Genomic DNA, 26,542 nt, shown 5'->3' with positions numbered 1-26,542 from the left:
TCGCACCCACACCAAGCAGCGGCGGTGGGGGTCTGCGCCCACGCCAGCAGCATCCTCTGCCCCCAGGCCGTCCCAGTCCGGGGGGTCCCCATGGTGGGGTCCCCGGGGCGGGGGTCCTGCTGGGGTCTGCCAGAGGGGTTCTGGATCGTGCCCGGGGGAGCGGGGGGGCTCCGGGGGCTCCGGCACGGCGCGGGGCCGGGGGGCAGAGGCGTCGGCGAGCGGCGCTGCCACGACGAGGCGGGCAGCCCGCGCCGGGCATGCGTGCTCGCACCCCTTGGCGCGGACGGCACCGGCAGCGGGGGGCTCAGCCCCCTCCCTCACCCCGGGGGTCCCTGCGGGGGGGTGGCAGGGTGGGGGTCCAGAGGTGGCAGCGCCGGACGGGCTGCAGGCTCGCGTCACCGGATCCGGGGGGGCTCGGCGGGGCGGCAGCCCCCTCTGGGATAATCCGGCAACGGACGTGGCCCCGGGGGTCCCGGGGTGGGCAGCGGGGGTGAGCCCCCCGCCGCGGGGTGCCGCGCGGGGCCGGGGGCAGCCGGCAGCGGTGCCGCGGCTGACGCCTGCCCTCGCAGCGCCATGCTGGCCAACGCGGCCACCATGCGGATCCTCATCAAGGGGGGGAAGGTGGTGAACGACGACTGCACGCTGGAGGCCGACGTCTACATCGAGAACGGCGTCATCCAGCAAGTGGGCCGCGAGCTGATGATCCCCGGCGGCGCCAAGGTCATCGATGCCACCGGCAAGCTCGTCATCCCCGGCGGCATCGACACCAGCACCCACTTCCACCAGACCTTCATGAACGCCACCTGCGTGGATGACTTCTACCACGGCACCAAGGTAACCCCCACCAGCACCGCGGCGCCCACAGAATCCCAGAATCCCAGCATGGTGGGGGTTGGAAGGGACCTCTGGGGACCCCCCACCCAACCCCCTGCCCAAGCAGGGTCACCCAGAGCAGGGGGCACAGCACCACGGCCAGGCGGGGCTGGAATATCTCCAGAGAAGGAGACTCCACAGCCTCCCTGGGCAGCCTGGGCCAGGGCTCCGGCACCCTCAGAGGGAAGAAGTTCTTCCTCGGGTTCAGCTGGAGCTTCCCAGGCTTCAGTTTGTGCCCGTTGCCCCTTGTCCTGTCGCTGGGCGCCACTGCAAAGAGTCTGGCCCCGTCCTCCTGACCCCCACCCTGCAGATATTTAGAGGCATTTCGAAGGTCCCCTCGCAGCCTTCTCTTCTCCAGGCTGAACAAGCCCAGCTCCCTCAGCCTCTCCTCGGAGGAGAGATGCTCCAGTCTCCTCGTCATCCTCGCAGCCCTGCGCTGGACTCTCTCCAGTAGCTCCTCATCTTTCTTGAACTGGGGAGCCCAGCACTGGACCCAGCACTGCAGATGGGGCCTCCCCAGGGCAGAGCAGAGGGGGAGGAGAACCTCCCTCGCCCTGCTGCCCACACTCCTCCTCATGCACCCCAGGATCCCCTTGGCCTTCTTGGCACCCAGGGCACGCTGCTGGCTCAGGGTCACCCTGTCGTCTCCCAGCACTCCCAGTCCCTCTCCGCAGAGCTGCTCTCCAGCAGCTCAGCCCCAGCCTGTCCTGGTGCATGAGGTTGTTCCTCCCCAGGTGCAGGACCCTGCCCTTGCCCTGGTTGAACCTCATCAGGTTCCTCTCTGCCCAACTCTCCACCCTGTCCAGGTCTCGCTGGGCGAGCGCTCTCTGCTGCACCCACAGCCCGCGGTCGGTGGGCTCGATCCCGGCTCGGGGGGTCCCCGGCCATCGGGATGCAGCAGGGGTTGGCGTGGAGCATCCACGGCTGAGGGGGACGGTGTGGGCATCCCTCTGCCCCGGCGCAGCGGCCGCCTGGCCTGGCAACGCCGGTCCCCGCGTCCCCGTCCCTCGCGTCGCCTCGCCGTGAGCATCCTCCTCACCGGGGCCGCGGGACCCCGCGCCGGCACGGGACCCCTCTGCTCCCGTGGCTCCCCGCGTGCCGCCGGCCGTGCCCGCTGCGAGCCCCCCGCCCAGGCAGCCGTCTGCGGCGCGGGGACCCCTCGTTGTGCCGCTGACCGTGCCGGGGGGTGCGCGCCCCGCTCCAGAGCGGGGGTCTGGCTCGGCCGGCGGCACCCGCAGCACCGCGGCGATGCTCCGCGGTGCCAGCCCGGCTCAGACCCTGCCGCCGCGGGGTCGTGCCGGGGGACGGCGGTGCCGGGCACCGGGTGTCGAGGGGCCGGTGCGGGCTCGTCCCCAGCACACCGCACAGAGCAGCCATTGTGCCGCGCCGGTGCTGGCCGTGCCTGGCCCCGGGGTGCCCAGCGTCCCTGGGCGGGGGGCTCGGCGAAGCGGTCGAGGGGCTGGGGCAGGCCCCGTGCTGTGGCACGGCGAGGGGCGCGGTGACGTGCCGCGGTGCGGGGGGCCGGTGCGGCGACTGCGGGTGCCCTGTGCCGTGCCCGCTCGCCGTCCCGTGCCGGGGCCACCGGCCCGCGCCGAGTGGCAAAGGAGCTTTGGGGATTAGCGGGGCCGGGTGAGCCGGGGACGCCATCGGGTGGGTGCCGCGGCGGGGGGTCTCCCTGCGGCCCCCAACTGCTGGGGCTGGCTGGGCAGCCCCATCCTGGATCGGGCCCCGCGGCCGGGGAGCGGCTGGGGGGGCTGCGGGGGTCCCCTGGCACCCCAAAACGCGGTGGTGGGTGCTGGGTTGTTGGGAGCGGCAGGATGGGGCTCTCCAGATGTGTCCTGCGCCCAGATGTGCTGCGGGGGGGTGGTCGCACCCCAGGGTGATGCGGGGGGGTCCCTGTCTGCGATGGGGCCCAGCCCAGGGTCCCCCCACCGCCATACCCCGAGCGTGGCTGTCCCAGCGCGGCCGCCCCGGGGTTTCCCCCCGGGCAGCACCGCGGTCCCCGGCGCCGTTCCCCAGCGGGGCGAATCGCGTCCCCCACGTCCACGCGTCCCCGTGTCGCCCGCAGGCAGCCCTGGTGGGAGGGACGACGATGATCATCGGCCACGTCCTGCCCGACAAGGAGACCTCGCTGCTGGACGCCTACGAGAAGTGCCGCAGCCTGGCCGACCCCAAGGTCTGCTGCGACTACGCCCTGCACGTGGGCGTCACTTGGTGGGCGCCCAAGGTGAGTCCGGCGTGGCCATGGCGTCTGGTGTGGCCATGGTGTCCGGCGTGGTGATGCCGTCCGGCATGGCGATGGCGTCCGGCATGGCGATGGCGTCCGGCATGGCCATGGCATCCGGCGCGGCGATGGTGTCCGGCGTGGCGATGGTGTCCAGCATGGCCATGGCGTCCGGCATAGCCATGGCGTCCGGCGCGGCGATGGCGTCCGGCATGGCCATGGCGTCCAGGGCGGCGATGGCGTCCGGCGCGGCCATGGCGTCCGGCGCGGCCATAGCGTCCGGCGTGGCGATGGCATCCGGCATAGCGATGGCGTCCAGCATGGCGATGGCGTCCGGCGCGGCCATGGCATCCGGCGCAGCGATGGCGTCCGGCATAGCAATGGCGTCCAGCATGGCGATGGCGTCCGGCGCGGCAGTGGCGTCCGGCATGGCGATGGCATCTGGCGCGGTGACGGCCCGGGAGCAGCTGCTGCGGCCGGAGCTAATTCCCGGCGCCGCTGATCCCATTATCCGCTTGTTGGGGTGGGCTGGGCTGGGCTGAGCCCCCCGCCTGCCCTGCGAGCCGGGCTCAGCGGGGCAGGGGGTCCCCGCGGGGCCGAGCCCCTCGCTGGGGGGGGGAAGGTGCTGCCGAGCCCGGGTTTGGGGGGACCCCGTCCTGCGGCACGACACCCATGGGTGCTGGCCCTGCTCAGCCCCCGCCGAAGCTGCCGGAGTGGGGTCAGGGCTGGACCCCCCTCCCCGTACCCCACCGCCCGGCCAGCCCTTCCCCAGGGAGGGCAGGGGGGAGGCGGGGGCATGGCGGGTGCCCCCCGGGGCGCGTTCCAGCTCTGGTGGGACACAGCGAGCAAATCCCCCCCCCCGCTCCACCCCCAGCATCTGTCGCTCCCGGGGTCACCCCGGGGTGGGTGCACAAATCCTGCGTCTCCTGTCCCCGTGGGCCAGGCATCGGTCCCTGCCCCGTGTTGGGGGGCTCCTCGCCCCACGGCGGGGAGGGAGCGGATCCCCCCACCCTGCTGACCCCCCGTCCCGGCGCAGGTGAGGGCGGAGATGGAGACACTGGTGCGGGAGAAGGGGGTGAACTCCTTCCAGATGTTCATGACCTACAAGGACCTGTACATGCTGCGGGACAGCGAGCTCTACCAGGTCCTCCGCGCCTGCCGCGACTTCGGGGCCGTCGCCCGCGTCCACGCCGAGAACGGCGAGCTGGTGGCCGAGGTGAGCGCCGGGGACGCGGGGTGCCCAGCGGCAGGCGGCGGGGCGGGCAGAGCCCCCCCAGCCTCACCGTCCCCCCCCAATCCCCGATCCCCAGGGAGCGAAGGAGGCGCTGGACCTGGGCATCACGGGGCCGGAGGGCATCGAGATCAGCCGGCCCGAGGAGGTAGGGGACCGCGGGCGGCGGGCCGGGACGCGGGTGGGGTACTGCGGGGCATCACCCGTGCACCCATCTCCGCCTTCCACGCACCCGCCGGCGCGCCGCGTTCACGCCATCCACGCACCCGCCGGCACAACCGTTTCCACGCCCATCTCTGTGCCGCCGGCACGCTGTCCACACGTCCGTTTGCACACCCACCCCCCCCACCCATCAGTGCCAGCACGCCTGGCCCCGCGCCATGGCGCGTGCCCCTCACCACCCGCTCTCTCCGCAGCTGGAAGCCGAGGCCACGCACCGCGTCATCACCATTGCCAACAGGGTGAGTGGTCCCCAGGGATAGACCCCGCTGCCGGGGGTCCACGCCGGGGTCCCCCCGCCCCAGGCGAGCTGGGTGGGCGGCACACGGCCGTGGCGGAGCGCGGTGGGCATCCCGGTTCCTCCTGCGGCTGGGGCATCCCCCTTTGCTGCATTGGGGGGTGGGTGCCCTGGTTCCATGGGGGGTCCCCACGCCCCGGTAGGGGCGCGGGGACCCACCATGGAACCAGGGCGCTGCGGGGACAGTGACAGTGACCCCCCTCTCCGCAGACCCACTGCCCCGTCTACCTGGTGAACGTCTCCAGCATGTCCGCAGGGGACGTCATCGCCGCCGCCAAGATGCAGGGTAAGGGGGCTCGGATGGGCAGCCCCCCGGCACGGGACGTGACCCCGCACGGGCTGGCAGTGGGGTGGGACGTGGGTTCCCGTGGGTCCCGGACTGGGCGGGGGGAACTGGATGCACTGGGGCGAAACCTCCGTCTCCCCTGGGATCCTGGATGTGCAGTGGGAGAGCTCTGGCCACGCCCACCCGTCCCCTGGCCACGCCCACCATCATCTGGCTGTGCCCACCCGCCCTCTTGCCACGCCCACTCATGATCTGGCCACGCCCACCCGTCCCCTGGCCACGCCCACCATCATCTGGCGCTGCCCACCCGCCCTCTTGCCACGCCCACTCATGATCTGGCCACGCCCGTCCATCCTCTGGCCCCGCCCTCTTCAGGCAGACGCCCAGCACTCCCTCCTGCCCTGTAGCCCCGCCCCCTGCTTTTGGCCCCGCCCCCTGCAGCCCCCCACGCGTGGGGACACGCAAGGACACGGGCGGAGGAGTGCGCACACGCAGGCGTGACCCACGCGGGGTCACAGACACGGGCACACGCAGACACGGACATGCGTGGGCGAGGGGCACACGCATGGACACGGACACGCTCACGGGCACGGGACACGCGCAGGGTGGCTGCGGGCACCGGGAAGGTCACGGGCCCGGAGGGACACGGGCACGGGCACACGCAGGGCTGCGTCACGCGCAGAAGGGCGGACACGCGTGGCACGGGAGGTGCGGCGCCGCGGGCACACGCGGAGACACGCGGGCTGTTGCGTGGACGGGGACACGGGCAGGAACAGGCACGCGGGGCGCAGGACGTGGAGGCGTGCCCTCGGCCACGCGTGTGCCCCCGCCCCGTGCCCACGCGTGTGCCCCCGCCCCGGCAGGGAAGGCCGTGTACGCCGAGACGACGACGGCGCACGCCACGCTCACCGGCCTGCACTACTACCACCAGGACTGGTTCCACGCCGCCGCCTACGTCACCGTCCCGCCGCTGCGCCTCGACACCAACACCTCCGCCTACCTCATGAGCCTGCTCGCCAGGTGAGGCCCCCCCGGCACCCCCCCGCGGCCCCTCCACGCGCCCGCGCTCTCCGGGCATCCCTGGTGTCCGGCACGCCCAGGACTCCCCGGGCACCCCACTGCATGGGCACCCCACTCCCTGGGCACCCTGCTCCCCATTGTGTGGGTGCTGAGCTCCCCGGGCACCCCACTGCATGGGCACCCCGCTCCCTGGGCACTGAGCTTCCCACGGTGTGGGTGCTGAGCTCCCTGAGCACCCCACTGCATGGGCACCCCAGTCCCTGGGCACCCTGCTCCCCATGATGTGGGTGCTGAGCTCCCTGAGCACCCCACTGCATGGGCACCCCAGTCCCTGGGCACCCTGCTCCCCATGATGTGGGTGCTGAGCTCCCTGAGCACCCCACTGCATGGGTACCCCAGTCCCTGGGCACTGAGCTCCCCCCACCGTGTGGGTGCTGAGCTCCCCGGGCACCCCACTGCATGGGCACCCCAGTCCCTGGGCACCCTGCTCCCCATGATGTGGGTGCTGAGCTCCCTGAGCACCCCACTGCATGGGCACCCCAGTCCCTGGGCACCCTGCTCCCCATGATGTGGGTGCTGAGCTCCCTGAGCACCCCACTGCATGGGCACCCCAGTCCCTGGGCACCCTGCTCCCCATGATGTGGGTGCTGAGCTCCCTGAGCACCCCACTGCATGGGTACCCCAGTCCCTGGGCACTGAGCTCCCCCCCACCGTGTGGGTGCTGAGCTCCCCGGGCACCCCAGTCCCTGGGCACTGAGCTCCCCATTGTGTGGGTGCTGAGCTCCCCGGGCACCCCACTGCATGGGCACTGAGCTCCCCGAGCACCCCACTCCCAAGTGCTGAGCTCCCCGGGCACCCCAGTCCCTGGGCACCCTGCTCCCCATGATGCGGGTGCTGAGCTCCCTGAGCACCCCACTGCATGGGCACCCCACTCCCTGGGCACTGAGCTCCCCACCATGTGGGTGCTGAGCTCCCCAGGCACCCCACTCCCTGGGCACTGAGCTCCCCACCGTGTGGGTGCTGAGCTCCCCAGGCACCCCAGTCTCTGGGCACCCTGCTCCCCATGATGCGGGTGCTGAGCTCCCTGAGCACCCCACTGCATGGGCACCCCGCTCCCTGGGCACTGAGCTCCCCACGGTGTGGGTGCTGAGCTCCCCGGGCACCCCGCTCCCTGGGCACTGAGCTCCCCATTGTGTGGGTGCTGAGCTCCCCGGGCACCCCACTGCATGGGCACCCCCGCTCCCTGGGCACTGAGCTCCCCACGGTGTGGGTGCTGAGCTCCCCGGGCACCCCAGTCTCTGGGCACTGAGCTCCCCACCGTGTGGGTGCTGAGCTCCCCGGGCACCCCACTGCATGGGCACTGAGCTCCCCATTGTGTGGGTGCTGAGCTCCCCGGGCACCCCACTGCATGGGCACCCCACTCCCTGGGCACTGAGCTCCCCACCATGTGGGTACTGAGCTCCCCGGGCACCCCACTCCCTGGGCACTGAGCTCCCCACGGTGTGGGTGCTGAGCTCCCCGGGCACCCCCACTGCATGGGCACCCCACTCCCTGGGCACTGAGCTCCCCACGGTGTGGGTGCTGAGCTCCCTGAGCACCCCACTGCATGGGCACTGAGCTCCCCACGCACCCCACTCCCAAGTGCTGAGCTCCCTAGGCACCCCAGCCCCTGGGCACCCTGCTCCCCATGATGTGGGTGCTGAGCTCCCCAGGCACCCCGCTCCCTGGGCACCCCGCTCCCTGGGCACTGAGCTCCCCGAGCACCCCACTCCCAAGTGCTGAGCTCCCCAGGCACCCCAGTCCCTGGGCACCCTGCTCCCCATGATGCGGATGCTGAGCTCCCTGAGCACCCCACTGCATGGGCACCCCAATCCCTGGGCACTGAGTTCCCACTGTCTGGGTGCTGAGCTCCCCAGGCACCTCCTTGCATGGGTACCCCACTCTCTAGGCACCCTGCTCCCTGGGTACCCCGCTCCCTGGGCACTGAGCTCCCCAGGCACCCCGCTCCCAAGTGCTGAGCTCCCTGGGCACCCTCCTGCGTGGGTACCCCAGTCTCTGGGTACCCTGCTCCCCAGGCACCCCGCTGTGTGGGCGCTGAGGTCCCCAGGCACCCCGCTCCCAAGTGCTGAGCTCCCCGGGCTCCCCACTCCCCAGGCTCCACGCTCCCCGGGTGCCCTGTTCCTCGGGCACTGATCTCCCTGGGCACCCCGATTTCTGGGCACCCCGATTTCCAGACACCCCAGTCCCTGGACCCCCTACTCCCCCGGCTCCCCTCTCCCTGACTGCCCTGTTCCTCGGGCGCTGAGCTCCCCAGACCCCCTGCTCCCTGGACCCCCTGCTCCCCAGGCACCCCACTCCCCGGGCTCCCCACTTGCCAGGTGCCCTGTTCCTCGGGTGCTGAGCTCCCCAGGCACCCTGCTCCCCAGACCCCCCACTCCCTGGACCCCCTGCTCCCGGACCCCCCCACTCCCCGGGCACCCTGATCTCCGACACCCCGTTCCTCGGACCCCCTGCTCCCCAGGCACCCCGATCTCTGGACCCCCCACTCCCCAGACCCCCTGCTCCCTGGGCTCCCTGCTTCCCGGGTGCTCTCTTCCTCAGGCACTGAGCTCCCTGGACCCCCAACTCCCCGGGCTCCCCACTCCCCGGCCCGCCCACTCCCCAGGCACCTCATCTCTGGACCCCCCGCTCCCTGGACCCCCCACTCCCCAGGCCCCCTGCTCCCGGGGCTCCCTGCTCCCCGAGTGCTCTGTTCCTCAGGCGCTGAGCTCCCCGGACCCCTCGCTCCCCAGGCCCCCTGGGCCCCCCGCTCCCCAGGCACCCCAATCTCCGGGCTCCCTACTCCCTGGACCCCCTGCTCCCTGGGCACCCTACTCCCCAGACCCCCGGCTCCCCGGACCCCCCGCTCCCTGGGCTCCCTGCTCCCCGGGTGCTCTGTTCCTCAGGCGCTGAGCTCCCCGGACCCCCTGCTCCCCAGACACCCCACTCCCCGGACCCCTCGCTCCCCGGGCCCCCTGGGCCCCCTGCTCCCCAGGCACCCCGATCTCCGGACCCCCTGCTCCCTGGGCTCGCTGCTCCCCAGGTGCCCTGTTCCTCGGGCACTGAGCTCCCCGGCCCCCCCGCTCCCTGTGCCCCCTGCTCCCCGGGCACCCCGTTCCCTGGACCCCCCACTCCCCAGACCCCCCTTCTCCCTGGGCACCCCAATCTCTAGACCCCCCTGTTCCCTGGGCACCCTGTTCCCCAGACCCCCGGCTCCCCGGACCCCCTGCTCCCTGGGCACCCCGTTCCCCAGACCCGCTGCTCCCCAGACCCCCCACCCCCCGGACCCCCGGGCCCCCCGCTGCGGGTGCTGCGCTGAGGGTGCTGGCGCGTGCCCCCCGCAGCGACACGCTGAGCGCCGTGGCCTCGGACCACCGGCCCTTCAGCGCCAAGCAGAAGGCGATGGGCAAGGAGGACTTCACCAAGATCCCGCACGGCGTCAGCGGGGTGCAGGACCGCATGAGCGTCATCTGGGAGCGCGGCGTGGTACGGGGACCCCCGCCCGGCACCCCGCGGGGGCTGGCGCTGGGCTGGACTCGGCGGTGGGTCCGGCTCTGGGGTGGGAGACCCCTTTCCCGGGGTCCCAGGGGGGCTTTGCCCGCGGGCGAGGCGCTCCCCAGTGGGTCCCAGCAAGGGGAGTGGTGTGGTATGGGGACCCCCGCCCGGCACCCCACGGGGGCTGGCGCTGGGCTGGGCTCGGCGGTGGGTCCGGCTCTGGGGTGGGAGACCCCTTTCCCGGGGTCCCAGGGGGGCTTTGCCCACGGGCGAGGCGCTCCCAGTGCTCCCCAGTGGGTCCCAGCGAGGGGAGCAGCGTGGTACGGGGACCCCCACCTGGGCACCCCACGGGGGCTGGCACTGGGCTGGGTTTGGCAGTGGGTCCGGCTCTGGGGTGGGAGACCCCCTTCCCACGTCCCAGGGGGCTTTGCCTGCGGGTGAGGCGCTCCCAGTGGGTCCCAGCGAGGGGAGCAGCGTGGTACGGGGACCCCCCACCTGGGCACCCCACGGGGGCTGGTGCTGGGCTGGGCTCGGCGAGTGGGGGGCTCGGCGGTGGGTCCGGCTTTGGGGTGGGAGAGCCCCTTCCCGGGGTCCCAGGGGGGCTTTGCCCACGGGCGAGGCGTTCCCAGTGCTCCCCAGTGGGTCGCAGCGAGGGGAGCGGTGTGGTACGGGGACCCCCACCTGGGCACCCCACGGGGGCTGGCACTGGGCTGGGTTTGGCAGTGGGTCCGGCTCTGGGGTGGGAGACCCCCTTCCCATGTCCCGGGGGGGCTTTGCCTGCGGGCGAGGCGCTCCCAGTGCTCCCCAGTGGGTCCCAGCGAGGGGCGCGGCGCCAGCAGCCCCCCCCGAGGGGTCGGGGGGGGGGTTGGGGGGGCAGCGCGAGGGCCGGGGCGCATCCTGACCCCCCCCCCCCCCCCCCCCACGTCAGGTGGGGGGCAAGATGGACGAGAACCGCTTCGTGGCCGTGACCAGCTCCAACGCCGCCAAGCTCCACAACCTGTACCCCCGCAAGGGCCGCGTCATCCGGGCGCCGACGCCGACCTCGTCGTCTGGGACCCCGAGGCCACCAAGTGGGTGCAGCGGCGGGGGGCTGGGGGGTGGCGGGGGGCTCCCCGCGCGGCCGCTCACCCCCCGTGCCCCCGCCCAGGACCATCTCGGCCAGCACCCAGGTGCAGGGGGGGGACGCCAACCTGTACGAGAGCATGCGGTGCCACGGCGTGCCACTGGTGACCGTCAGCCGCGGGCGCGTGGTCTACGAGAACGGCGTCTTCATGTGCGCCGAGGGCACCGGCGCCTTCTGCCCCCTGCGCCCCTTCCCCGACCCCGTCTACAAGAAGCTGGTGCAGAGGGAGAAGGTACAGGGGGCGCGGGGGGGACGGGACGGGGCCGTGTCACGCCAATGTCACGCCAATGTCACGCCAATGTCACACCGAGACACGCCATGCCATGACAATGTCATGCTGTGTCATGCCAATGTCATGCCAGGGTCACGCCAATGCCATGCCAATGCCATGCCACGCCAGTGTCACGCTGTGCCAATGTCACACCAGTGTCACGCCAATGTCACGCCAATGTCACACCGAGACACGCCATGCCAATGCCGTGCCACGACAATGTCATGCTGTGTCATTCCAGGGTCACGCCAATGCCATGCCACGCCCATGCCATGCCAATGTCATGCAATGCCACACCAATGCCATGCCGTGCCACGCTGTGCCATGCCAATGTCACGCCAATGCCACGCCAATGTCACACCATGCCAATGCCATGCCATGCTAATGTCATGCAATGTCACGCTGTGCCATGCCACGCCAATGCCACACCAATGCCATGCTGTGCCACGCCAATGTCACGCCAATGTCACGCTGTGCCATGCCAATGTCACACCAATGTCATGCCATGCCAATGTCTGGCCATGCCATGCCAATGTCATGCCAATGGCACACCAGTGTCACACCATGCCAATGCCATGCTGTGTCACACCAATGTCACGCCAATGCCATGCCGATGCCATGCTGTGTCACGCCAATGTCATGCCAGTGTCACGCCATGCCACGCCAGTGTCAGGCTGTGCCACGCCAACGTCATGCCACACCAATGTCACACCAATGCCACGCCGTGCCACGCTCGGTGCCAGCCTGGATTGCCGCGTAGCGGGAGCACCGCGTGCCCCGGGGATGGGGTCGGCGGCGGCGGCGGCGGGGGGGTCCCTGTGGGTGGGTGTAGGATGGAGGACCCCCCCCAGCCCCCCGAGCTCCTGCCCACGCGTGTGCCCGCGGCGCGGGGGGGGGTGGGGACGGTCGCTCCGTGCACAACGCGTGTGCTAGGCGTGGCCGACCGTCGGAGTCCCCCACGTCCCCCTCTCTGCCCGTGGCAGGGACCCCCCCCCAGTCCCCCCCCCGAGGTGGTCCCTCGGCTCTCGGTGACCCGACGTGCGCGGGGGCAGGGACATGCGTGGCTGGGGTGGGGGGGGACCCCCGGACACGCACCCCCGGTCTCTGCCCCCGGCCCCCCTCCGGAACCGAGACCCCCGCAGCCCACCCAGCTCCCTGCTCCGTGCCCCCTCCCCACGCCGCAGCCCCCCACCGACGGATCCGCACCCCTCGAGCCCGTGGGGCACCCCCGGCCACACACCCCCCCCCCCCCCGGCCTGACGCCCTCCCCCTCGTGTCTGTGTCCCCCCCCCCGCCTGACGCCCCCCCTCTCGCCCCCCCACCCCCACCTGAGCCCCCTCTCGCCCCCCCCCCCGCCTGACGCCCCCCTCTCCCCCCCCCGGCAGAGCCGCAGGCTGCGGGGGGTGGAGCGCAGCCCCTACCTGGGGGAGGTGGCGGTGGTCGCTCACGGCGGCAAAAAGGAGCCGGGGACCCCCCTGGCCGACACCCCCGCACGGCCCGCCACGCGCCACGGGGGGATGCGGGACCTGCACGAGTCCAGCTTCAGCCTCTCCGGTAAGAGGGGGGGGGGGGGGCGCGGACCCCCCCGCCCCCACCCCGGGGGGCCCCAAGCCCCCTCCCCGCCACCCCGGGGGTCCCCTCCCGCACCCCCAGCCAACCCGGGAGTCCCCAAGCCCCCTCCCCGCCACCCCGGGGGTCCCCAAGCCCCCCGCCGCCACCCCGTGGGTCCCCCCCTACCCCCTCCCCGCCCACCCCGGGTGTCCCCCCACCCGCGCCCTGCCACCGCGGGGGTCCCCCCCTGCCACCCCGGGGGTCCCCCGTACCCCCGCCTCGCCACCCCGGGGGGCCCCAAGTCCCCGCCCCGCCACCCCGGGGGTCCACACCCCCAGCCCCCGCCACCCCGGGTCCCCAAGCCCCCTCCCTGCCACCCCGGGGGTCCCCCCCGCCACCCCGGGGGTCCCCCCTACCCCCTCCCCCCGCCACCCCAGGAGTCCCCAAGCCCCCCCCCCGCCACCCCGGGTGTCCCCGCGCCCCGCCACCGCGGGGGTCCCCCCCCGCCACTCCGGAGGTCCCCAACCCCCCCCCGCCACCCCGGCGGCTTCCCCCGCCTCCGCCCCCGCACCCCCCGCCACTCCAGGGGTCCCCAAGCCCCCCTCCCCCGGGCTGGAAGCTGCGCAGCCGCCGCGTGTGTGTCCCCCCCCTCCAAGGCAGAGCAGGGAGCCGACCCCAGCCCCCCCCCCCCCCCCGCTCTCCGTCGTGTTCCCCCCCCCCGGGGCCGGCCCCACGCTGCTCCCTCGGGGGTCCCGGGGCAGCGCTGACACCCCCCGGGCTGGGGCGGGTCGGGGGGTGCCGGGGGGGGGGCGGTCCGCGGCGCTGACCCCCCCCCCGCCCGTCCGTCCGTCTGTCCGCAGGTTCGCAGATCGATGACCACGTCCCGAAGCGAGCCTCGGCCCGGATCCTCGCCCCCCCCGGGGGGCGGTCGAGCGGCATCTGGTAGAGCCGGGGACCCCCCCCCCCGACTGAGGACCGGGTCCCCCCACCCCCCCGAACCCCCCTCCGGGACCCCCGGGGCTCCCCTCGCAGCGGGGTCCCGCCCGCGGGGGGAGCCGGGGCTGTGTGCGGGGGGTCGGGGGCCGCGGGTGGGACCCCCGCGCCGTGGGGACCCCCGCCCCGTGGGGACCCCCCCCCCCCCCGTGGGGACCCCCCCCCCGCCGTTTTGTGTTTGCACGTTGGGTGTGGGTCAGTGACTGTGTGCGGTGTCCGTGCGTCCGTGGAAGTGCGGGGGGGGGGGGGGGGACGGGGGGTCGGGTCGGCAGCGGGGGGGGGGAGAGCAGGGTCCCCCGCCCCCGGGTGCCCCCCCGCCCCGCACCCCCCCCCCCCCCCCCCCCTCATCCCCCCCCAGCCCTGCACACCCTCCGGCCCCCTCCTCATCCCCCCCTCAGCCCCACAGCCCCCCGCCCCAGCCCCACGCGTGAGCCCTTCCCGCAGCACGGCACGCACACGCGTGTGCTTGCGTGTCGTCGCTCTGTGCAAAGTGCCAGCAGGCTCCTTGCGGCTGCGTGTGTGTGCACACGCGTGTGTCACACCGTGCATGGTCTCAGTGGGATGGTGACAGTGCACACGCATGCACACACGTGTGTGCGCATCCCTCCATGCAATGTGCCAACAGGCTCCTCACTGCTGCATACATGTGCACACGCGTGTGTCACGCCATGCATAGTCTCAGTGGGATGTTTGCAGCACACACGCGTGCACACACGTGTCATCCCTCCGTGCAAAGTGCCACCAGGCTCCTCATTGCTGCATACATGTGCACACACCTGTGTCACGCCATGCATAGTCTCAGTGGGATGGTGACAGTGCACACGCATGCACACACGTGTGTGCGCATCCCTCTGTGCAAGGTGCCGGCAGGCCCCTCACTGCTGCGTGTGCACATGCGTGTGTCGCACCATGCATGGTCTCAGCGGGATGGTGACAGTGCACACGCATGCACACACGTGTCATTGCACCGGGCAAGGTGCCGGCAGGCTTCTCACTGCTACATGCATGTGCACACGCGTGTGTTGTGCAGTGCATGGTCTCAGTGGGATGCTCAAAGCACACACACGTGCACACACGTGTCATCCCTCTATGCAAGGTGCTGGCAGGCTCCTCACTGCTGCGTGTGTGTGCACACACGTGTGTCACTGCATGGGCTCAGTGGGATGGTGACAGCACACACATGCACACACGTGTCATCCCTCCGTGCAAAGTGCCAGCAGGCTCCTCACTGCTGCATACATGTGCACACGCGTGTGTCACGCCATGCATGGTCCCAATGGGATGTTTGCAGCACACACGTGCACACACGTGTCATCCCTCCGTGCAGGGTGCTGGCAGGCTCTTTGCTGCTGCATACATGTGCACACACGTGTGTCAGTACATGGTGTCAGTGGGACGCTCAGAGCACACACGTGCGCACACATGTGTGCACATCCCTCCGTGCAAGGTGCTGGCAGGCCCCTCACTGCTGCGTGTGGGTGCACACGCATGTGTCACGCTGTGCATGCTCTCAGTGGGATGTTTGCAGCACACACGCATGCACACACGTGTCATCCCTCCGTGCAAAGTGCCAGCAGGCCCCTCACTGCTGCATGTGCACACACATGTGTCATGTCGTACATGGTCTCAGTGTGATGTTTGCAGCACACACGTGCACACACGTGTCATCCCTCTGTGCAAGGTGCTGGCAGGCCCTTCGTTGCACGTCTATGCACACGCGTGTGTCACACCATGCATGGTCTCAGTGGGATGTTCACAACACACACACACGTCACCCCTCCATGCAAAGTGTCAGCAGGCTCCTCACGGCTGCGTGTGTGTGCACACGCGTGTGTCACACTGTGCGTGGTCTCAGTGGGATGTTCACAGTGCACACGCATGCACACACGTGTCATCCCTCCATGCAATGTGCTGGCAGGCCCCTCACTGCTGCGTGTGTGTGCACATGCGTGTGTCACGCCATGCAAGGTCCCAGTGGGATGCTCAGAGCACACACACGTGCACACGCGTGTGTCACGCCATACATGGTGCCAGTGGGATGCTCAGAGCACACACATGTGCACATGCGTGTGTCACGCTGTGCGTGCTCTCAGTGGGATGCTCAGAGCACACACATGAGCACACACGTGTGTCACGCCATGCATGGCCCCAGTGGGATGCTCAGAGCACACACATGTGCACACGCGTGTGTCACGCCATGCATGGTCCCAGTGGGATGCTCAGAGCACACACATGTGCACACGCGTGTGTCACGCCATGCATGGTCCCAGTGGGATGCTCAGAGCACACACATGTGCACACGCGTGTGTCACGCCATGCATGGCCCCAGTGGGATGCTCAGAGCACACACATGTGCACACGCGTGTGTCACGCCATGCATGGTCCCAGTGGGATGCTCAGAGCACACACATGTGCACACGCGTGTGTCACGCCATGCATGGCCCCAGTGGGATGCTCAGAGCACACACATGTGCACACGCGTGTGTCACGCCGTGCATGCTCTCAGTGGCGTGTTCACAGCACACACGTGTGCACACGCGTGTCCCCACCCCTCCGGGCACGACGGCAGCCCCCCCCCCCCCCCAGCCCCGCCCCCCCCCGCCCCCCCCCCCCCCCCGCCGCTGTCGGACCCCGGGGCTGGCGGTGCTGGGGGGGGGTGTCCCCCCCTCCCCCCGGCCGCGCACTGGTGCTACCCCCCCCCCCCCCCTCCCCTCCCCGCCGTCCGCGGGTTCGCGCCCCGGGCTCGCCGCCCCTCGCTGTGTGTTGGGGGGGGCCGGGGGCGCAGCCCGGCGCGGGGGTCCCGCCCCCCCCCCCCCCCCCCCGGTGCCCGGCCGGTGCGGGGACCTCCAGCACTTCTCTGTTTGTCATTAAAGGCCGTGCTCACTGCGCCGGGCCTGCGCCTGCCTGGGGGGCCGGGGGGGGACACGCGGGGGGGGGGCTGGGGGGGAGGGGGGGGGGACACGCGTGGGTGGGGGGCTGGGGGGAGGCCGGGACTTGGGGGAGGACACGGGTGGGCACCCCCAGCTCCCGGCACGCACGGCCTTGCGCCTGCCTGGGGGGAGGGGGGTGTCCAGGCGGGGTGGGACACGCGTGGGTGGGGGGCTAGGGGGATCGGGACTGGGGGAGGACACGGGTGGGCACCCCCAGCTCCTGGCATGCACAGCCTTTCGCCTGCCTGGGGCTCTGGGGGGGTCCAGGCGGGGACACTCGTGGGTGGGGGCTGGGGGGGTCCGGGCGGGGAGAGGACACGCGTGGGTGGGGGGCTGGGTGGGGTCTGGACTGGGGGGAGGACACGGGTGGGTACCCCCAGCTCCCCCCCCCAACGGCCCTGCGCCTGTCTGGGGGGTCCGGGCGGGGGGGGACAAGTGGTGGTGTGGGTTGGGGGGGTCCGGGTGGGGGTGGGACACGAGTGGGCACCCCCAGCTCCCCCCTCCCCACGGCCCTGCGCCTGTCTGGGGGGTCCGGGCAGGAGGGGACTCTCGTGGGTGGGGGGCTGGGGGGGTCCGGGTGGGGGTGTGACACGGGTGGGCACTCCCAGCTCCCGGCACACACAGCCGAGCCCCTGCACCCCAACGCTGCCGGGGTCTGAGCCTGCCCCCCCTCCCGCACCCTCCCGGGGGGGCCGCGGGCTGCGCTGGTCCCAACACCCGAGGGGACTCTGGGTGTCCCAGAGGACCCCCGGGGGCTGCGGGGGGAGGGTCTTGGCAGCCGCCGCGGTGTCTGAGGGGTGTCGCGGGGGTCTGGGGGTCCCCGGGCTCCGGGGGGGGTCCCGGGGGTGTCCCGTGGTCCCGGCGGTGGGGCAGCGGCCGACGCCTGCCCCTAGGGGGCGCTGTGGGGGAGGAGCGCCGCGACCCTCGTTGCCAGGCGACGGACGGGGGCGTGTCCCCCCGTTGCCATGGCGGCGGGGGGCGGGGCCTTGCCGGGGCCGGCCCCGCCCGCGGGGAGGGCAGGAGGAGGTGGCGGCGCATGCGCGGGAGGCCCGTGCGGTCCCGGCCCGGTCCCGGCGAGCCCGGCGCGGTGCGGAGGCAGCGGAGGCCGCGGCCCGAGCGCGGTGAGTGCGGGGCCGGGGCCGGGGGAGGGGTTTGGGGCTGGGGGGGGGATGGCACCGCCCCGGGCCGCCGCCATCACCCCCCGTATCCCGGCACCGGCCCGCGTCGCCCCGCGGGACCGGGCCGGGGGGGCCTCGGGTGATGGAGCGGCCGCGGCGGGGGGGGAGGGAACCGGGCCGGGGGTGCGAGGGTCCCGCGGTGCCGCCAATGAGTCAGGCCGGCCCCCACCGGCCCCGGCCCGGCCGTTACCGGGTACCGGGCATCCCCACCGGTTACCGGGCATCACCCGGGAGACCCCCGCGCTGTGCGGGGCCGGTGCGGGGTGATGCTCCCGGGACCTGCGGTGTCCCCGGACCCCGCTCCGCTGCGTGTCGGACCCGGGGGTGGGCTGGGGGGGGCCGGTGCCGTTCCCGGGGGACCCCCCAAACCCGTATTCCACCCTCCGTGAGCTCGGCCCCGGGACCCCTCGACCGGCACCGCACGGCGTTGAGATGTGCGGGATGCTGTGCGGGGGGGGAGGCTGCGGGAGAGGGGGGTTGGGGGGGGGCGGCTCTGCACATGCTCCCGCCGCTGCCGTTGCACCGTATTTAGGTTAACGGGAGCGGGGGGGCTCGTGCTCACCCCCCCTCCCCGGTACCGGGAACCGCGGGGTCGGGGGAGCGGCGCTGGGGGGGGGGGTGCTGCGGTGGGCGGGGGCAGAGGAACCCCCCCGCCCTCCCCCAGGACCCCCTCCCCGTCCCGGGACCCCCCCCCCCCGCCGGCTGCCAGCCCGGCCGGGCAGCCCCGCAGCAGCCCCGCACCCTCCCCGCGCTCTCTGCCCGCCCCCCCCCGTTATTTGTCACTTGAGAAGCCCCCGGGCCGGTTCCCAAAATAGAAGCCCCCCCTCCCCCGCCGCAGCCCGGCCCCCCCCGGTGCTCCCGGGGCGCGTCCGGTTGCCCGGTACCGAGCGAACGCGGGGGGGGCTCGGCGCGGGACCCCCGGTGCGGGGAGGCGGGCTGGACGGGCCCCCCCGGGCCGTGATTAGCCCCTCGGCGGGGGGGTAATTAAAATGCAGCGGTAAGCGTCCCGCCGGGCCCGGCCCCCCCCCCCGCTGCCCCCGAATCGCGGTGCGGGGGGGGGGGGGTCCCGGCGTGGGGGGGGTCCCCGCGGACCCGGCCGTGCTGGGGATGGGCTGCGGGGGGGTCCCTCTGCGGGGGGCGGGGGGGGGGTCCGCTGGCTCCTGGCCAGGGAGGGCAGGCAGCCCCCCCCCCCCGCCCGCCGCTGCGCTCCCGCCCGCACCGCAGTGCGCGTGGCCCTGGCTCCGCGCCGCGCGTGACTCAGCTCGGTGCTGCCGGAGGGAGGGGACCCCCCGCACCCCCCCGCCATCCCGCATACCCCCCCCACACCCCGCCATCCCGCAACCCCCCCGCCATCCCGCGCACCCCCGCCGGCATCCTGCCATCCCGCACACCCCCCCCGCATCCTGCCATCCCGCACCCCCCCAGCCATCCCGCGCAGCCCCCCCGCACCCCGCCATCCCGCACATCCCCCTCGGCATCCCGCCATCCCGCACCCCCCCGGCACCCCCCCATCGGTGCCCATCACGCCGTGCCGGGGGGGTTGCGGGGTGGGGGGTGGGGCCTGCTGCGGGGCCGCGATTCTCGGCTGACACCTCCGAGACCCCCGCTGCGGTGCGGGGGGGAGCGGGCCGGGGTGCGGGGGGGCGGGCGGGCGGTGCTGAGTCACGGCGGCGGGGGGGGGGGGGGCGGGGATGGATGGATGCGGGCTGCAGCATCCCCCCCCCCACGGCCCCCCCGCGCTCGCACCCACGGCCCGCGTCTGCTTGGGGAGGAGGAGCCGGCACGGGGGGGGCTCCGCCCCCCCGCAACGCCCCTCCCCGCAGCATCAGGAGAGCGGGGTCGCGGGGGGGGGGGGCTTCCCCCCCGCGAGCCCCTGGCTGGCAGCTGGGCCTGAGACCCGGGGGGGGGGGAGCGGATTAACACTGCTGGGGGGGGGGGAGGGAGACACCCCCCCCCGGGTGGCGGCTCGGGGGTCTCCGGCAGAGCCCCCCCCGTCGGGGCGCGGGGCTGCGGCCGTGCCCGCGGCAGATGTTGCCCCCCTAAGCCCCGCTGACGGACCCCGCGCCCGGCAGATTAGGCAGCCGGGGGGGAGGGGGGGGCTGTAAGCTGCTTACGGGCCCGCACCAGCCCCCCGGGACCCCCCCGGCCACGCACGGGGTCGGTGCCCTCATCCTGGGACCCCCACCCGTGAGCTGCGTCTGTGGGTCCCGCTCCCAGCATCACCCCGGGGCTGTGCTGGGGTCTGCGTGGCCGGGTGGGACCCCCCAGGGATGGCAGGGACCCCCTGGGGCTGCCGGGGACACCCCCCCAGAGATGCCGGGGACCCCCCGAGGATGCCAGGGACCCCCCAGGGATGTTGGCGACCCCCCTCGGGGCTGCTAGGGACCCCCCGGGGTGCCGGGGACCCCCCCAGGGATGCCAGGGTCCCCTCCCAGAGATGCCGGGGACCCCTTCAGTGATGCCGGGGGACCCCCGTGAGGATGCCAGGGACCCCCCCAGGGATGCCAGGGACCCCCTTGGAGATGCCGGGGACCCCCCCCAGGGATGCCAGGGACCCCCCCCGAGGATGCCAAGGACCCCCTCGGGGATGCCAGGGACCCCCCCAGGGATGCTGGGGACCCTCTCTGAGGATGCCAGGGACTCCCCGGGGCTGTCAGGGACCCCCCCCGGGGCTGCTAGGGACCCCCCAGGGATGCCGGGGACCCCTCAGAGATGCCAGGGCCCCCTCCCAGGGATGCCAGGGACCCCTCCGGGGATGCCAGGGACCCCCTTGGAGATGCCGGGGACCCCCCCCGAGGATGCCAAGGACCCCCTCGGGGATGCCAGGGACCCCCCAGGGCTGCCAGGGACACTCCCAGAGATGCCAGGGACCCCCGGGGCTGCTAGGGACCCCCCCCAAGGATGTCAGGGACTCCCGTGAGGATGCCAGGGACCTCCCCGGGGCTGCCAGGCACCCCCCCGCCATGCCGGGGACCCCTCCGTCGGCGCCGCCGGGGCGCGGGGGTCCCGCGGGGCGGGCGCCGTCGTCGTGACGCCGCGTGTGCCGCAGCTGGGGCATGGCCGTCAATGTGTACTCGACGTCGGTGACCAGCGAGAACCTGAGCCGTCACGACATGCTGGCCTGGGTCAACGACTCGCTGCAGCTCAGCTACACCAAGATCGAGCAGCTGTGCTCAGGTGGGGGCGCGGGGGGCGGCGGGGGGGCGGCGGCGGGGGGCGGCGGGGGGCGGCGGACCCCCCCCTGCGCTGACGGCGAGCGCCCGGCGCAGGGGCTGCCTACTGCCAGTTCATGGACATGCTGTTCCCCGGCTGCGTCCACCTGCGCAAGGTGAAGTTCCAGGCCAAGCTGGAGCACGAGTACATCCACAACTTCAAGGTGCTGCAGGCCGCCTTCAAGAAGATGGGGGTGGACAAGGTGGGTCCCTGCGGTAGGTGGGGGGCTGTGGCAGGAGGGCAGCCCCCCCCCCCAGCCCTTCCATGTGCCCCCCCGTCCGCAGATCATCGCGGTGGAGAGGTTGGTGAAGGGCAAGTTCCAGGACAACTTCGAGTTCATCCAGTGGTTCAAGAAGTTCTTCGACGCCAACTACGACGGGAAGGAGTACAACCCGCTGCTGGCGCGGCAGGGCCAGGACGCCGCGCCCCCCCCTAACCCAGGTGATCACATCTTCAACAAACCCAAGAAACCCGTTGGCACCGCAGGTAATGCCCGGGTCCCCCCCCCCCATCGCTCTGCCCGCGGCCGGGCCCCCCCGCCCCTGCCTGCGCCCCGCTCCGCTGCCTGCCTGCCTGCGCCCGGGGGGGCCCAGCGGGTCTGCGGGGGGGACACGGGGCGGAGGGGACCCGTGGGGAGCTGGGCAGGGCTCGGCCGCCTCCACCTTCCTGCTGAACCGGGGGCTGGGGGTGGTTTGTCCCCCCAGGCCCCCCCGTGGTGGCCGCTGTGCCGTGGGCGATGCTCCGTGGGCATCGTGGGCTCCACGGGACCCCCGTCTCAGGGGCTGGACCCCCCCCCCCGGTCCCACAGCCAGGCCATGAGCACCCGTGGAGGAGGGTCGGGGCGAGATCTGCCAGGGGAAACTGAGGCAGAGGGGGGGGAGGCCGAAGGCAGGACAGCCCGGAGCCGCGGCTCTGCCCCGAGCGCTCTGCCTGCCCTTGCTGCCTGCTGCTGTGTCCCGGCCCCTGCCGCCCCGCACGATGCAGGGGGGGTCCCCGCCGGCAGCCCCCCGGGCCGGCGTTAACCCGTTGGTCGCCGTCCGCTGCGCAGTTCCGCAGAGGACCTCTCCCACCGGCCCCAAGACCACGCCGAACCCCGCGCGCCTCAGCAACGTCCCCAGCAGCATCCTCCGGAAAAACTCCCCCGCGGCCCGCAACGGGGGCACCGAGGCCGACGCGCAGATCCTGGAGCTCAACCAGCAGGTTGGGGGGGCCGGGGGGGCGCGGGAGGGAGGGGCGGGTGGTGCTGAGCCCCCTCCCTGCTTGGGGCTGAAGGCTCTGCCCTCCCCCCCCCCCCCCCCCAGCTGATGGACCTGAAGCTGACGGTGGACGGGCTGGAGAAGGAGCGGGATTTCTACTTCAGCAAACTGCGGGACATCGAGCTGATCTGCCAGGAGCACGAGAACGAGAACAGCCCCATCATCACCGGCATCGTCAGCGTCCTCTATGCCACGGAGGTGAGCGCTGGGCGCCGCTGCCCCCCCCCGCACCCCGACGCCGCTGCCTGCTCCCTCCCCGGGCAGCCCGGGGATGGGACCCCCTTCCCCGCGCTGCTCCCCGCTTCGGGCCGTGGTCGCTCCCTGGGGTGCCCGGGGTGGGTTTGGGCTTTGCTGAAGCCCTCGCACCGTGCCAGGAGGGGCCGTGGGGGTCGGCCGGGAGTGGGACCCCCCCACCCCACGCATCCCCCGGCTGAAGGCTGCCCATTCCCCCCCCCCAAGGAGGGCTTCGCCCCGCCGGAGGATGACGAGCTGGAGGAGCAGCAGCCAGAGGACCAGGACGAGTACTAACCCCGGCCCGCGCCGCTCCCCCGCCACAGGCGTCCGAGGTCTGAGCCCCGCGCGCCTCGCCCCGCACCGTCACACGCCATCGCGGCGGCCGGCGGCTCCGCTGGGAAAAGCCGCTCTCTCCGTAATAAACCGGTGTCAGCCAGGGAGGAGCGCGGCTGTCCCTGCGCCGGGGGGCTGGCGGGGGGGGACGGGCTCTGGTCGCCGCGCCTGGGGTCCGGCCCTCGCCGCCCCCCACCCCGTATTTATTTCCATTGTCCCCTCGGGTGCGAGTGCCGCTGCCACGGTGCCCCCCCCCCTCCCCGCTGCGTGAGAGGGAAAGGCCGAGTCCGCGGGGTGTTTTCCCGGCATGGGGGGTGCTGCCAGAGCCTGGGGCAGGGGGCTGGAGCCGGGACAGGGGGCTGCGGGGAGGGGGGGTGCTTGCAGTCCCCTGCCCGGGTGGCTGAAGGCAGCGGGGGGGGACCCTGGCCCCCAGGCCAGGACGGAGGGTCCTGCAGTGGGAGCCTGTCCTGCCACAGCAGGGGGTCGGTGGGACCCCTCGCCTCGCCCACGGCCACCCCAGACCCCCGGGACCGAGCCGGCGGGGTCTCCTGCCCCGTGGGGCAGCGGGGCGGGGGGGTCCGCCGAGAGCCCCGGCCATCGTCTGTCTCCCCGCCGCATCGCTTGTCTGGTCCGTCACTCCGGTCGCAAACCCTGCATCTGTGTGAAGTTTTATTTAAAATAAACTCGTGCGGTAAAAACGTCCTCCTGCCCCGTCTGTGGCGCGGCCGCGGCCTGCGCGGCGGCTCCGATGCGGGGGGGGGGGGCGGCGGGGCCCGGGGCCCGGGCGCTGCGGCAGCCCCTGCGCGGGGGGGCGGGAGGGAAGGGGCCGAGGGCCGGCTCCGAGCTGCGTTCGGGGGGTGAGGGACGGCGGGGAGACGGGCCCGGCCCGGCCCACACAGCGTAGGGGGAAGGAAATCTCGCCATGGCACAGCCGGGCCCAAGAAGCATTGCTCGCAGTGCCGAAAGCAGCACAACCCACCCCCTTTAAATCTGCTTTTGGTACCGCCTAAGCCAGGGGAGAGCGCGAACGCAGTCCCCCACTACCACAAATTATGCAGTCGAGTTTCCCGCATTTGGGGAAATCGCAGGGGTCAGCACACCCGGAGTGCAAGGGATGAGCCTCGCCCTGGGAAAACCACCTGCCTGATCATGGTGTCTCCCCTGCCAGGTAAGTATGCCCCCACCTCCGCACCCACCGCTCCCCACCCACCGCCGCAAACACACAACACGCGGACACCCCCGACACCGCACCCGACACCCACGCGTCCGCACGCCACCTCCTCCGCACCACGCTCGGCTGCCTCCCGCGCCCACGCACCACCCGCACCACGCCCGCGGCCGGCGTAGTCCCCGCGAGTGCGTGTCCCGTCGTGCCTGGCGGTGCCTCATCTGCATGGCCCCGCCCCGGCCCCGCTGACCCCGCCCCTGTCGTCTCGGAGCGGCTCTGCCGGCAGCGGTGCGATCTGCATGGCCCCGCCCCTTCCTCACAGCCCCACCCCCGGCGCCCCGCCCCGCCGACCCGAGACACCCGCAGGGACCGCGACCGCCAGCGGGGTCTCGGGGGTCCCGGGGGGTGTCAGGGGTGGCCGAGGGTCTCAGGGGGTCTCAGGGGGGCCCGCGGGTCTGAACCTGCAGAGGGGAAAGCGGGAGCCACCTCCCTCAGCCGGGGCAGAGACCCCGCGTCCCCAGGCATCGGGCTGGCCTCCAGCAGCCGGCAGGACCCCACTGGGTGCTACTGGTTCGCACTGGTCTCCGGGACGGGCCGACACGACGACGCCTACAGGGCCCACGGACAGAAGTGTTCACAGCCCAGTAACGCCCAGTGCCGGGACTGGGGGTCGGGGCGCTGACGGCAGCGCCGCGGAGCAGGCGCCCGCGCAGGAGCAGCCCACGAGCACGCGGTGCCGCGAGAGCCCCCGCGTTTCTCAGCGCTGGGGGTTGTGCGCGTGGGCGCAGCTGGCGCTGCCTTGCAGCAAGCCGGTGCGGGAGAGGCTGGAGTGAGGCCTGCGCGGCGCAGGCGGAGACCGGAGGAACGGTGCAGAGTGTGCCGGGAAACGAGGGCCGAGAGGAGGGCGATGCCGTGAAAAGCCGGCCTGAAGAGTGTGAGATACGTTCATCGGGTCCGTGTCAATGGGAAAGCCAGGACAGCGTGGTCAGATGTGATTTTCTGCCTTGCCTGCCCTTGTGTCAGCACAGACTGAAAGAACGCAGGGCTCCGGGTGATACACATTGTTTCTGTGTCTTGCACAGTTGCCTGACGAACACCTTGGTGTACGGAGACGTGTTAGGCGGTTCAGAAAATCAACAAAACCAACATGTTCTGGAACATTTTGTCATGCTGTGTTCCCAGTTTAAACCAGTTTCGTTGTTACATAGTGTTACATAAGAGAAGCCCATAGGGCACATGGGTAAAGTCCAGAACCTTCTCTATGAAGATGTATCCACAGACCATAGATAAACTGGAGACGGGAACTGGACGGTGTGTGTCTTGGTTGTGCAGAGACTCCCGGCACACCCAGTGCTGTTTGCTTGCCTTCATTCGCCCAATAAATTGGATACTTTAATTGAAACCCTGTTTGGGACGACCTCATTTACCACAGAGTCAATAGTCAGGGCTGCTCAGCAGGCGTTCTTCACTGCGGCGCCGGGCACACGGGGATCTCTCCTCCAAACGTGCGCCCCAAACACCCGTCATTTCAGGTTAAATACGATCACAGTGTGCATATTCATGACATTTCCGAGACACGCTTAGCATATTCACGGCTTTCCCAAGAACTATTTGGCATTATGTTAATGTCTTTCACGCACGCCTGTTAGCGTCCTCGGGTGGTCTTTGGGGGTCCTAAGACGAAGGCTTACACTCCTCGTCACAGTGCCCGCTGGCTGACCTTTGTTTCTGCGCAGACCCAGTTCTAAGATCAGTTCACCGTGTCCTTCCAGGCTGTTTTGCTCTGCTCTCATTGCCCTCCTGGTGCCTCTTTCTCTCTGTAGCTTGGAGCTCTGCCCTCCCAAGGCCGAGCTGTCTGGGGTGGAATTATTGAGGAGCCTCTCAGAGCTTTCCTGTCTGCTCAATGCAGCAAGGGTCTACTTTAGTTTAATTGCAATCACTCTGGGAAGTGGAAATTTCACATTTACGAGTATCAGCCCCGACTCCCGGCGCCCAGAGCCAGCCAGCGAGAGGCTGCACGCCTTGGCGGGGCGGCGGGGCCGTGACCCGGGGAGCGCTGGCTGGGCCCGGCCAGGCCTCCCCAGTGACACGCCGGGTGCCAGCCCCGGCCCGGGCCTCGGCAGGTTCCATTCGCAGAGCGGCTGCTGCGGGAGGAGCGGGGTTCCCCGTGACCCCAGAGCCCGACCCGGGGCTCGGCAGGCTTGTGGCCCAGGCAGAGGAGCTCCCGGCCCGGGCCGAGCTGAGGCCCTGCGGCAGGGCAGCAGGCAGAGCCCCGCGGGCAGCGCGGCCGTGAGCTCCTGCCCCGCGGCCCTCTGCCTGGCCCCGGCCGCGGGAGCTGCCCGCAGCCCGGCCCCGGGTCCCGCCGGCCCCGCTCCCCGGTGAGCGGCTGCGGGTCCCCGCTTCCCTCTGGCCGGGCGGTGCAGTGCTTGCGGGGCCGGGGCGGGGCCATGAGGAAGGGGCGGGGCCATGCAGATCGCGCCGCTGCCGGCAGAACCGCTCCGAGCCCACAGGGGCGGGGTCAGCGAGGCCGGGGCGGGGCCATGCAGATAAGACACCGCTCGGCAGGACGGGAACCCACTCGCGGGGACCACGCCGGCCGCGGGCGTG

General features: G+C 72.3%; 2 protein-coding genes and 1 non-coding gene across 5 annotated transcripts; 2 read left to right on the top strand and 1 right to left on the bottom strand.

The window, feature by feature from the left end:
* Positions 1–572: 572 nt before the first annotated feature.
* DPYSL5 (dihydropyrimidinase like 5) lies at positions 573–13,656 on the top strand. Its single transcript, XM_075411499.1, is given in 13 exon segments — positions 573–834; positions 2,942–3,100; positions 4,134–4,313; positions 4,408–4,476; positions 4,745–4,789; positions 5,056–5,131; positions 5,995–6,151; positions 9,535–9,676; positions 10,614–10,707; positions 10,710–10,755; positions 10,833–11,040; positions 12,465–12,633; positions 13,491–13,656. Coding segments are annotated over 13 exon segments (1,692 nt in total). The 5' UTR covers position 573; the 3' UTR covers positions 13,577–13,656.
* A 3,914-nt stretch (positions 13,657–17,570) lies between these two features.
* Positions 17,571–23,469, top strand: MAPRE3 (microtubule associated protein RP/EB family member 3). 3 transcript variants are annotated; one of them, XM_075415198.1, is made up of 7 exons: positions 17,571–17,674; positions 20,781–20,908; positions 21,001–21,146; positions 21,229–21,430; positions 21,993–22,144; positions 22,246–22,398; positions 22,660–23,469. In XM_075415198.1, exons 2-7 carry the CDS (start codon positions 20,788–20,790, stop codon positions 22,726–22,728), a joined length of 843 nt encoding a protein of 280 aa, XP_075271313.1. In that variant the 5' UTR covers positions 17,571–17,674; positions 20,781–20,787; the 3' UTR covers positions 22,729–23,469. The 3 variants fall into 3 exon arrangements, with proteins under 3 accessions (XP_075271313.1, XP_075271312.1, XP_075271311.1); XM_075415197.1 differs by lacking the exon at positions 17,571–17,674 and adding an exon at positions 18,566–18,728 and having other exon boundaries at positions 21,229–21,385; XM_075415196.1 differs by lacking the exon at positions 17,571–17,674 and adding an exon at positions 18,566–18,728.
* Positions 23,470–23,779: 310 nt separating this feature from the next.
* LOC142360673 (U1 spliceosomal RNA) lies at positions 23,780–23,943 on the bottom strand. The gene has a single exon (XR_012763286.1). It is a non-coding gene; the product is annotated as a U1 spliceosomal RNA (small nuclear RNA).
* Positions 23,944–26,542: the final 2,599 nt, after the last annotated feature.

Source organism: Opisthocomus hoazin, chromosome 2 (assembly GCF_030867145.1).
Source record: "Opisthocomus hoazin isolate bOpiHoa1 chromosome 2, bOpiHoa1.hap1, whole genome shotgun sequence".
Classification (NCBI taxonomy): domain Eukaryota; kingdom Metazoa; phylum Chordata; class Aves; order Opisthocomiformes; family Opisthocomidae; genus Opisthocomus; species Opisthocomus hoazin.
Note: the sequence above shows the minus strand (reverse complement) of the source record. Positions and strands in the feature narration are given on the sequence as shown.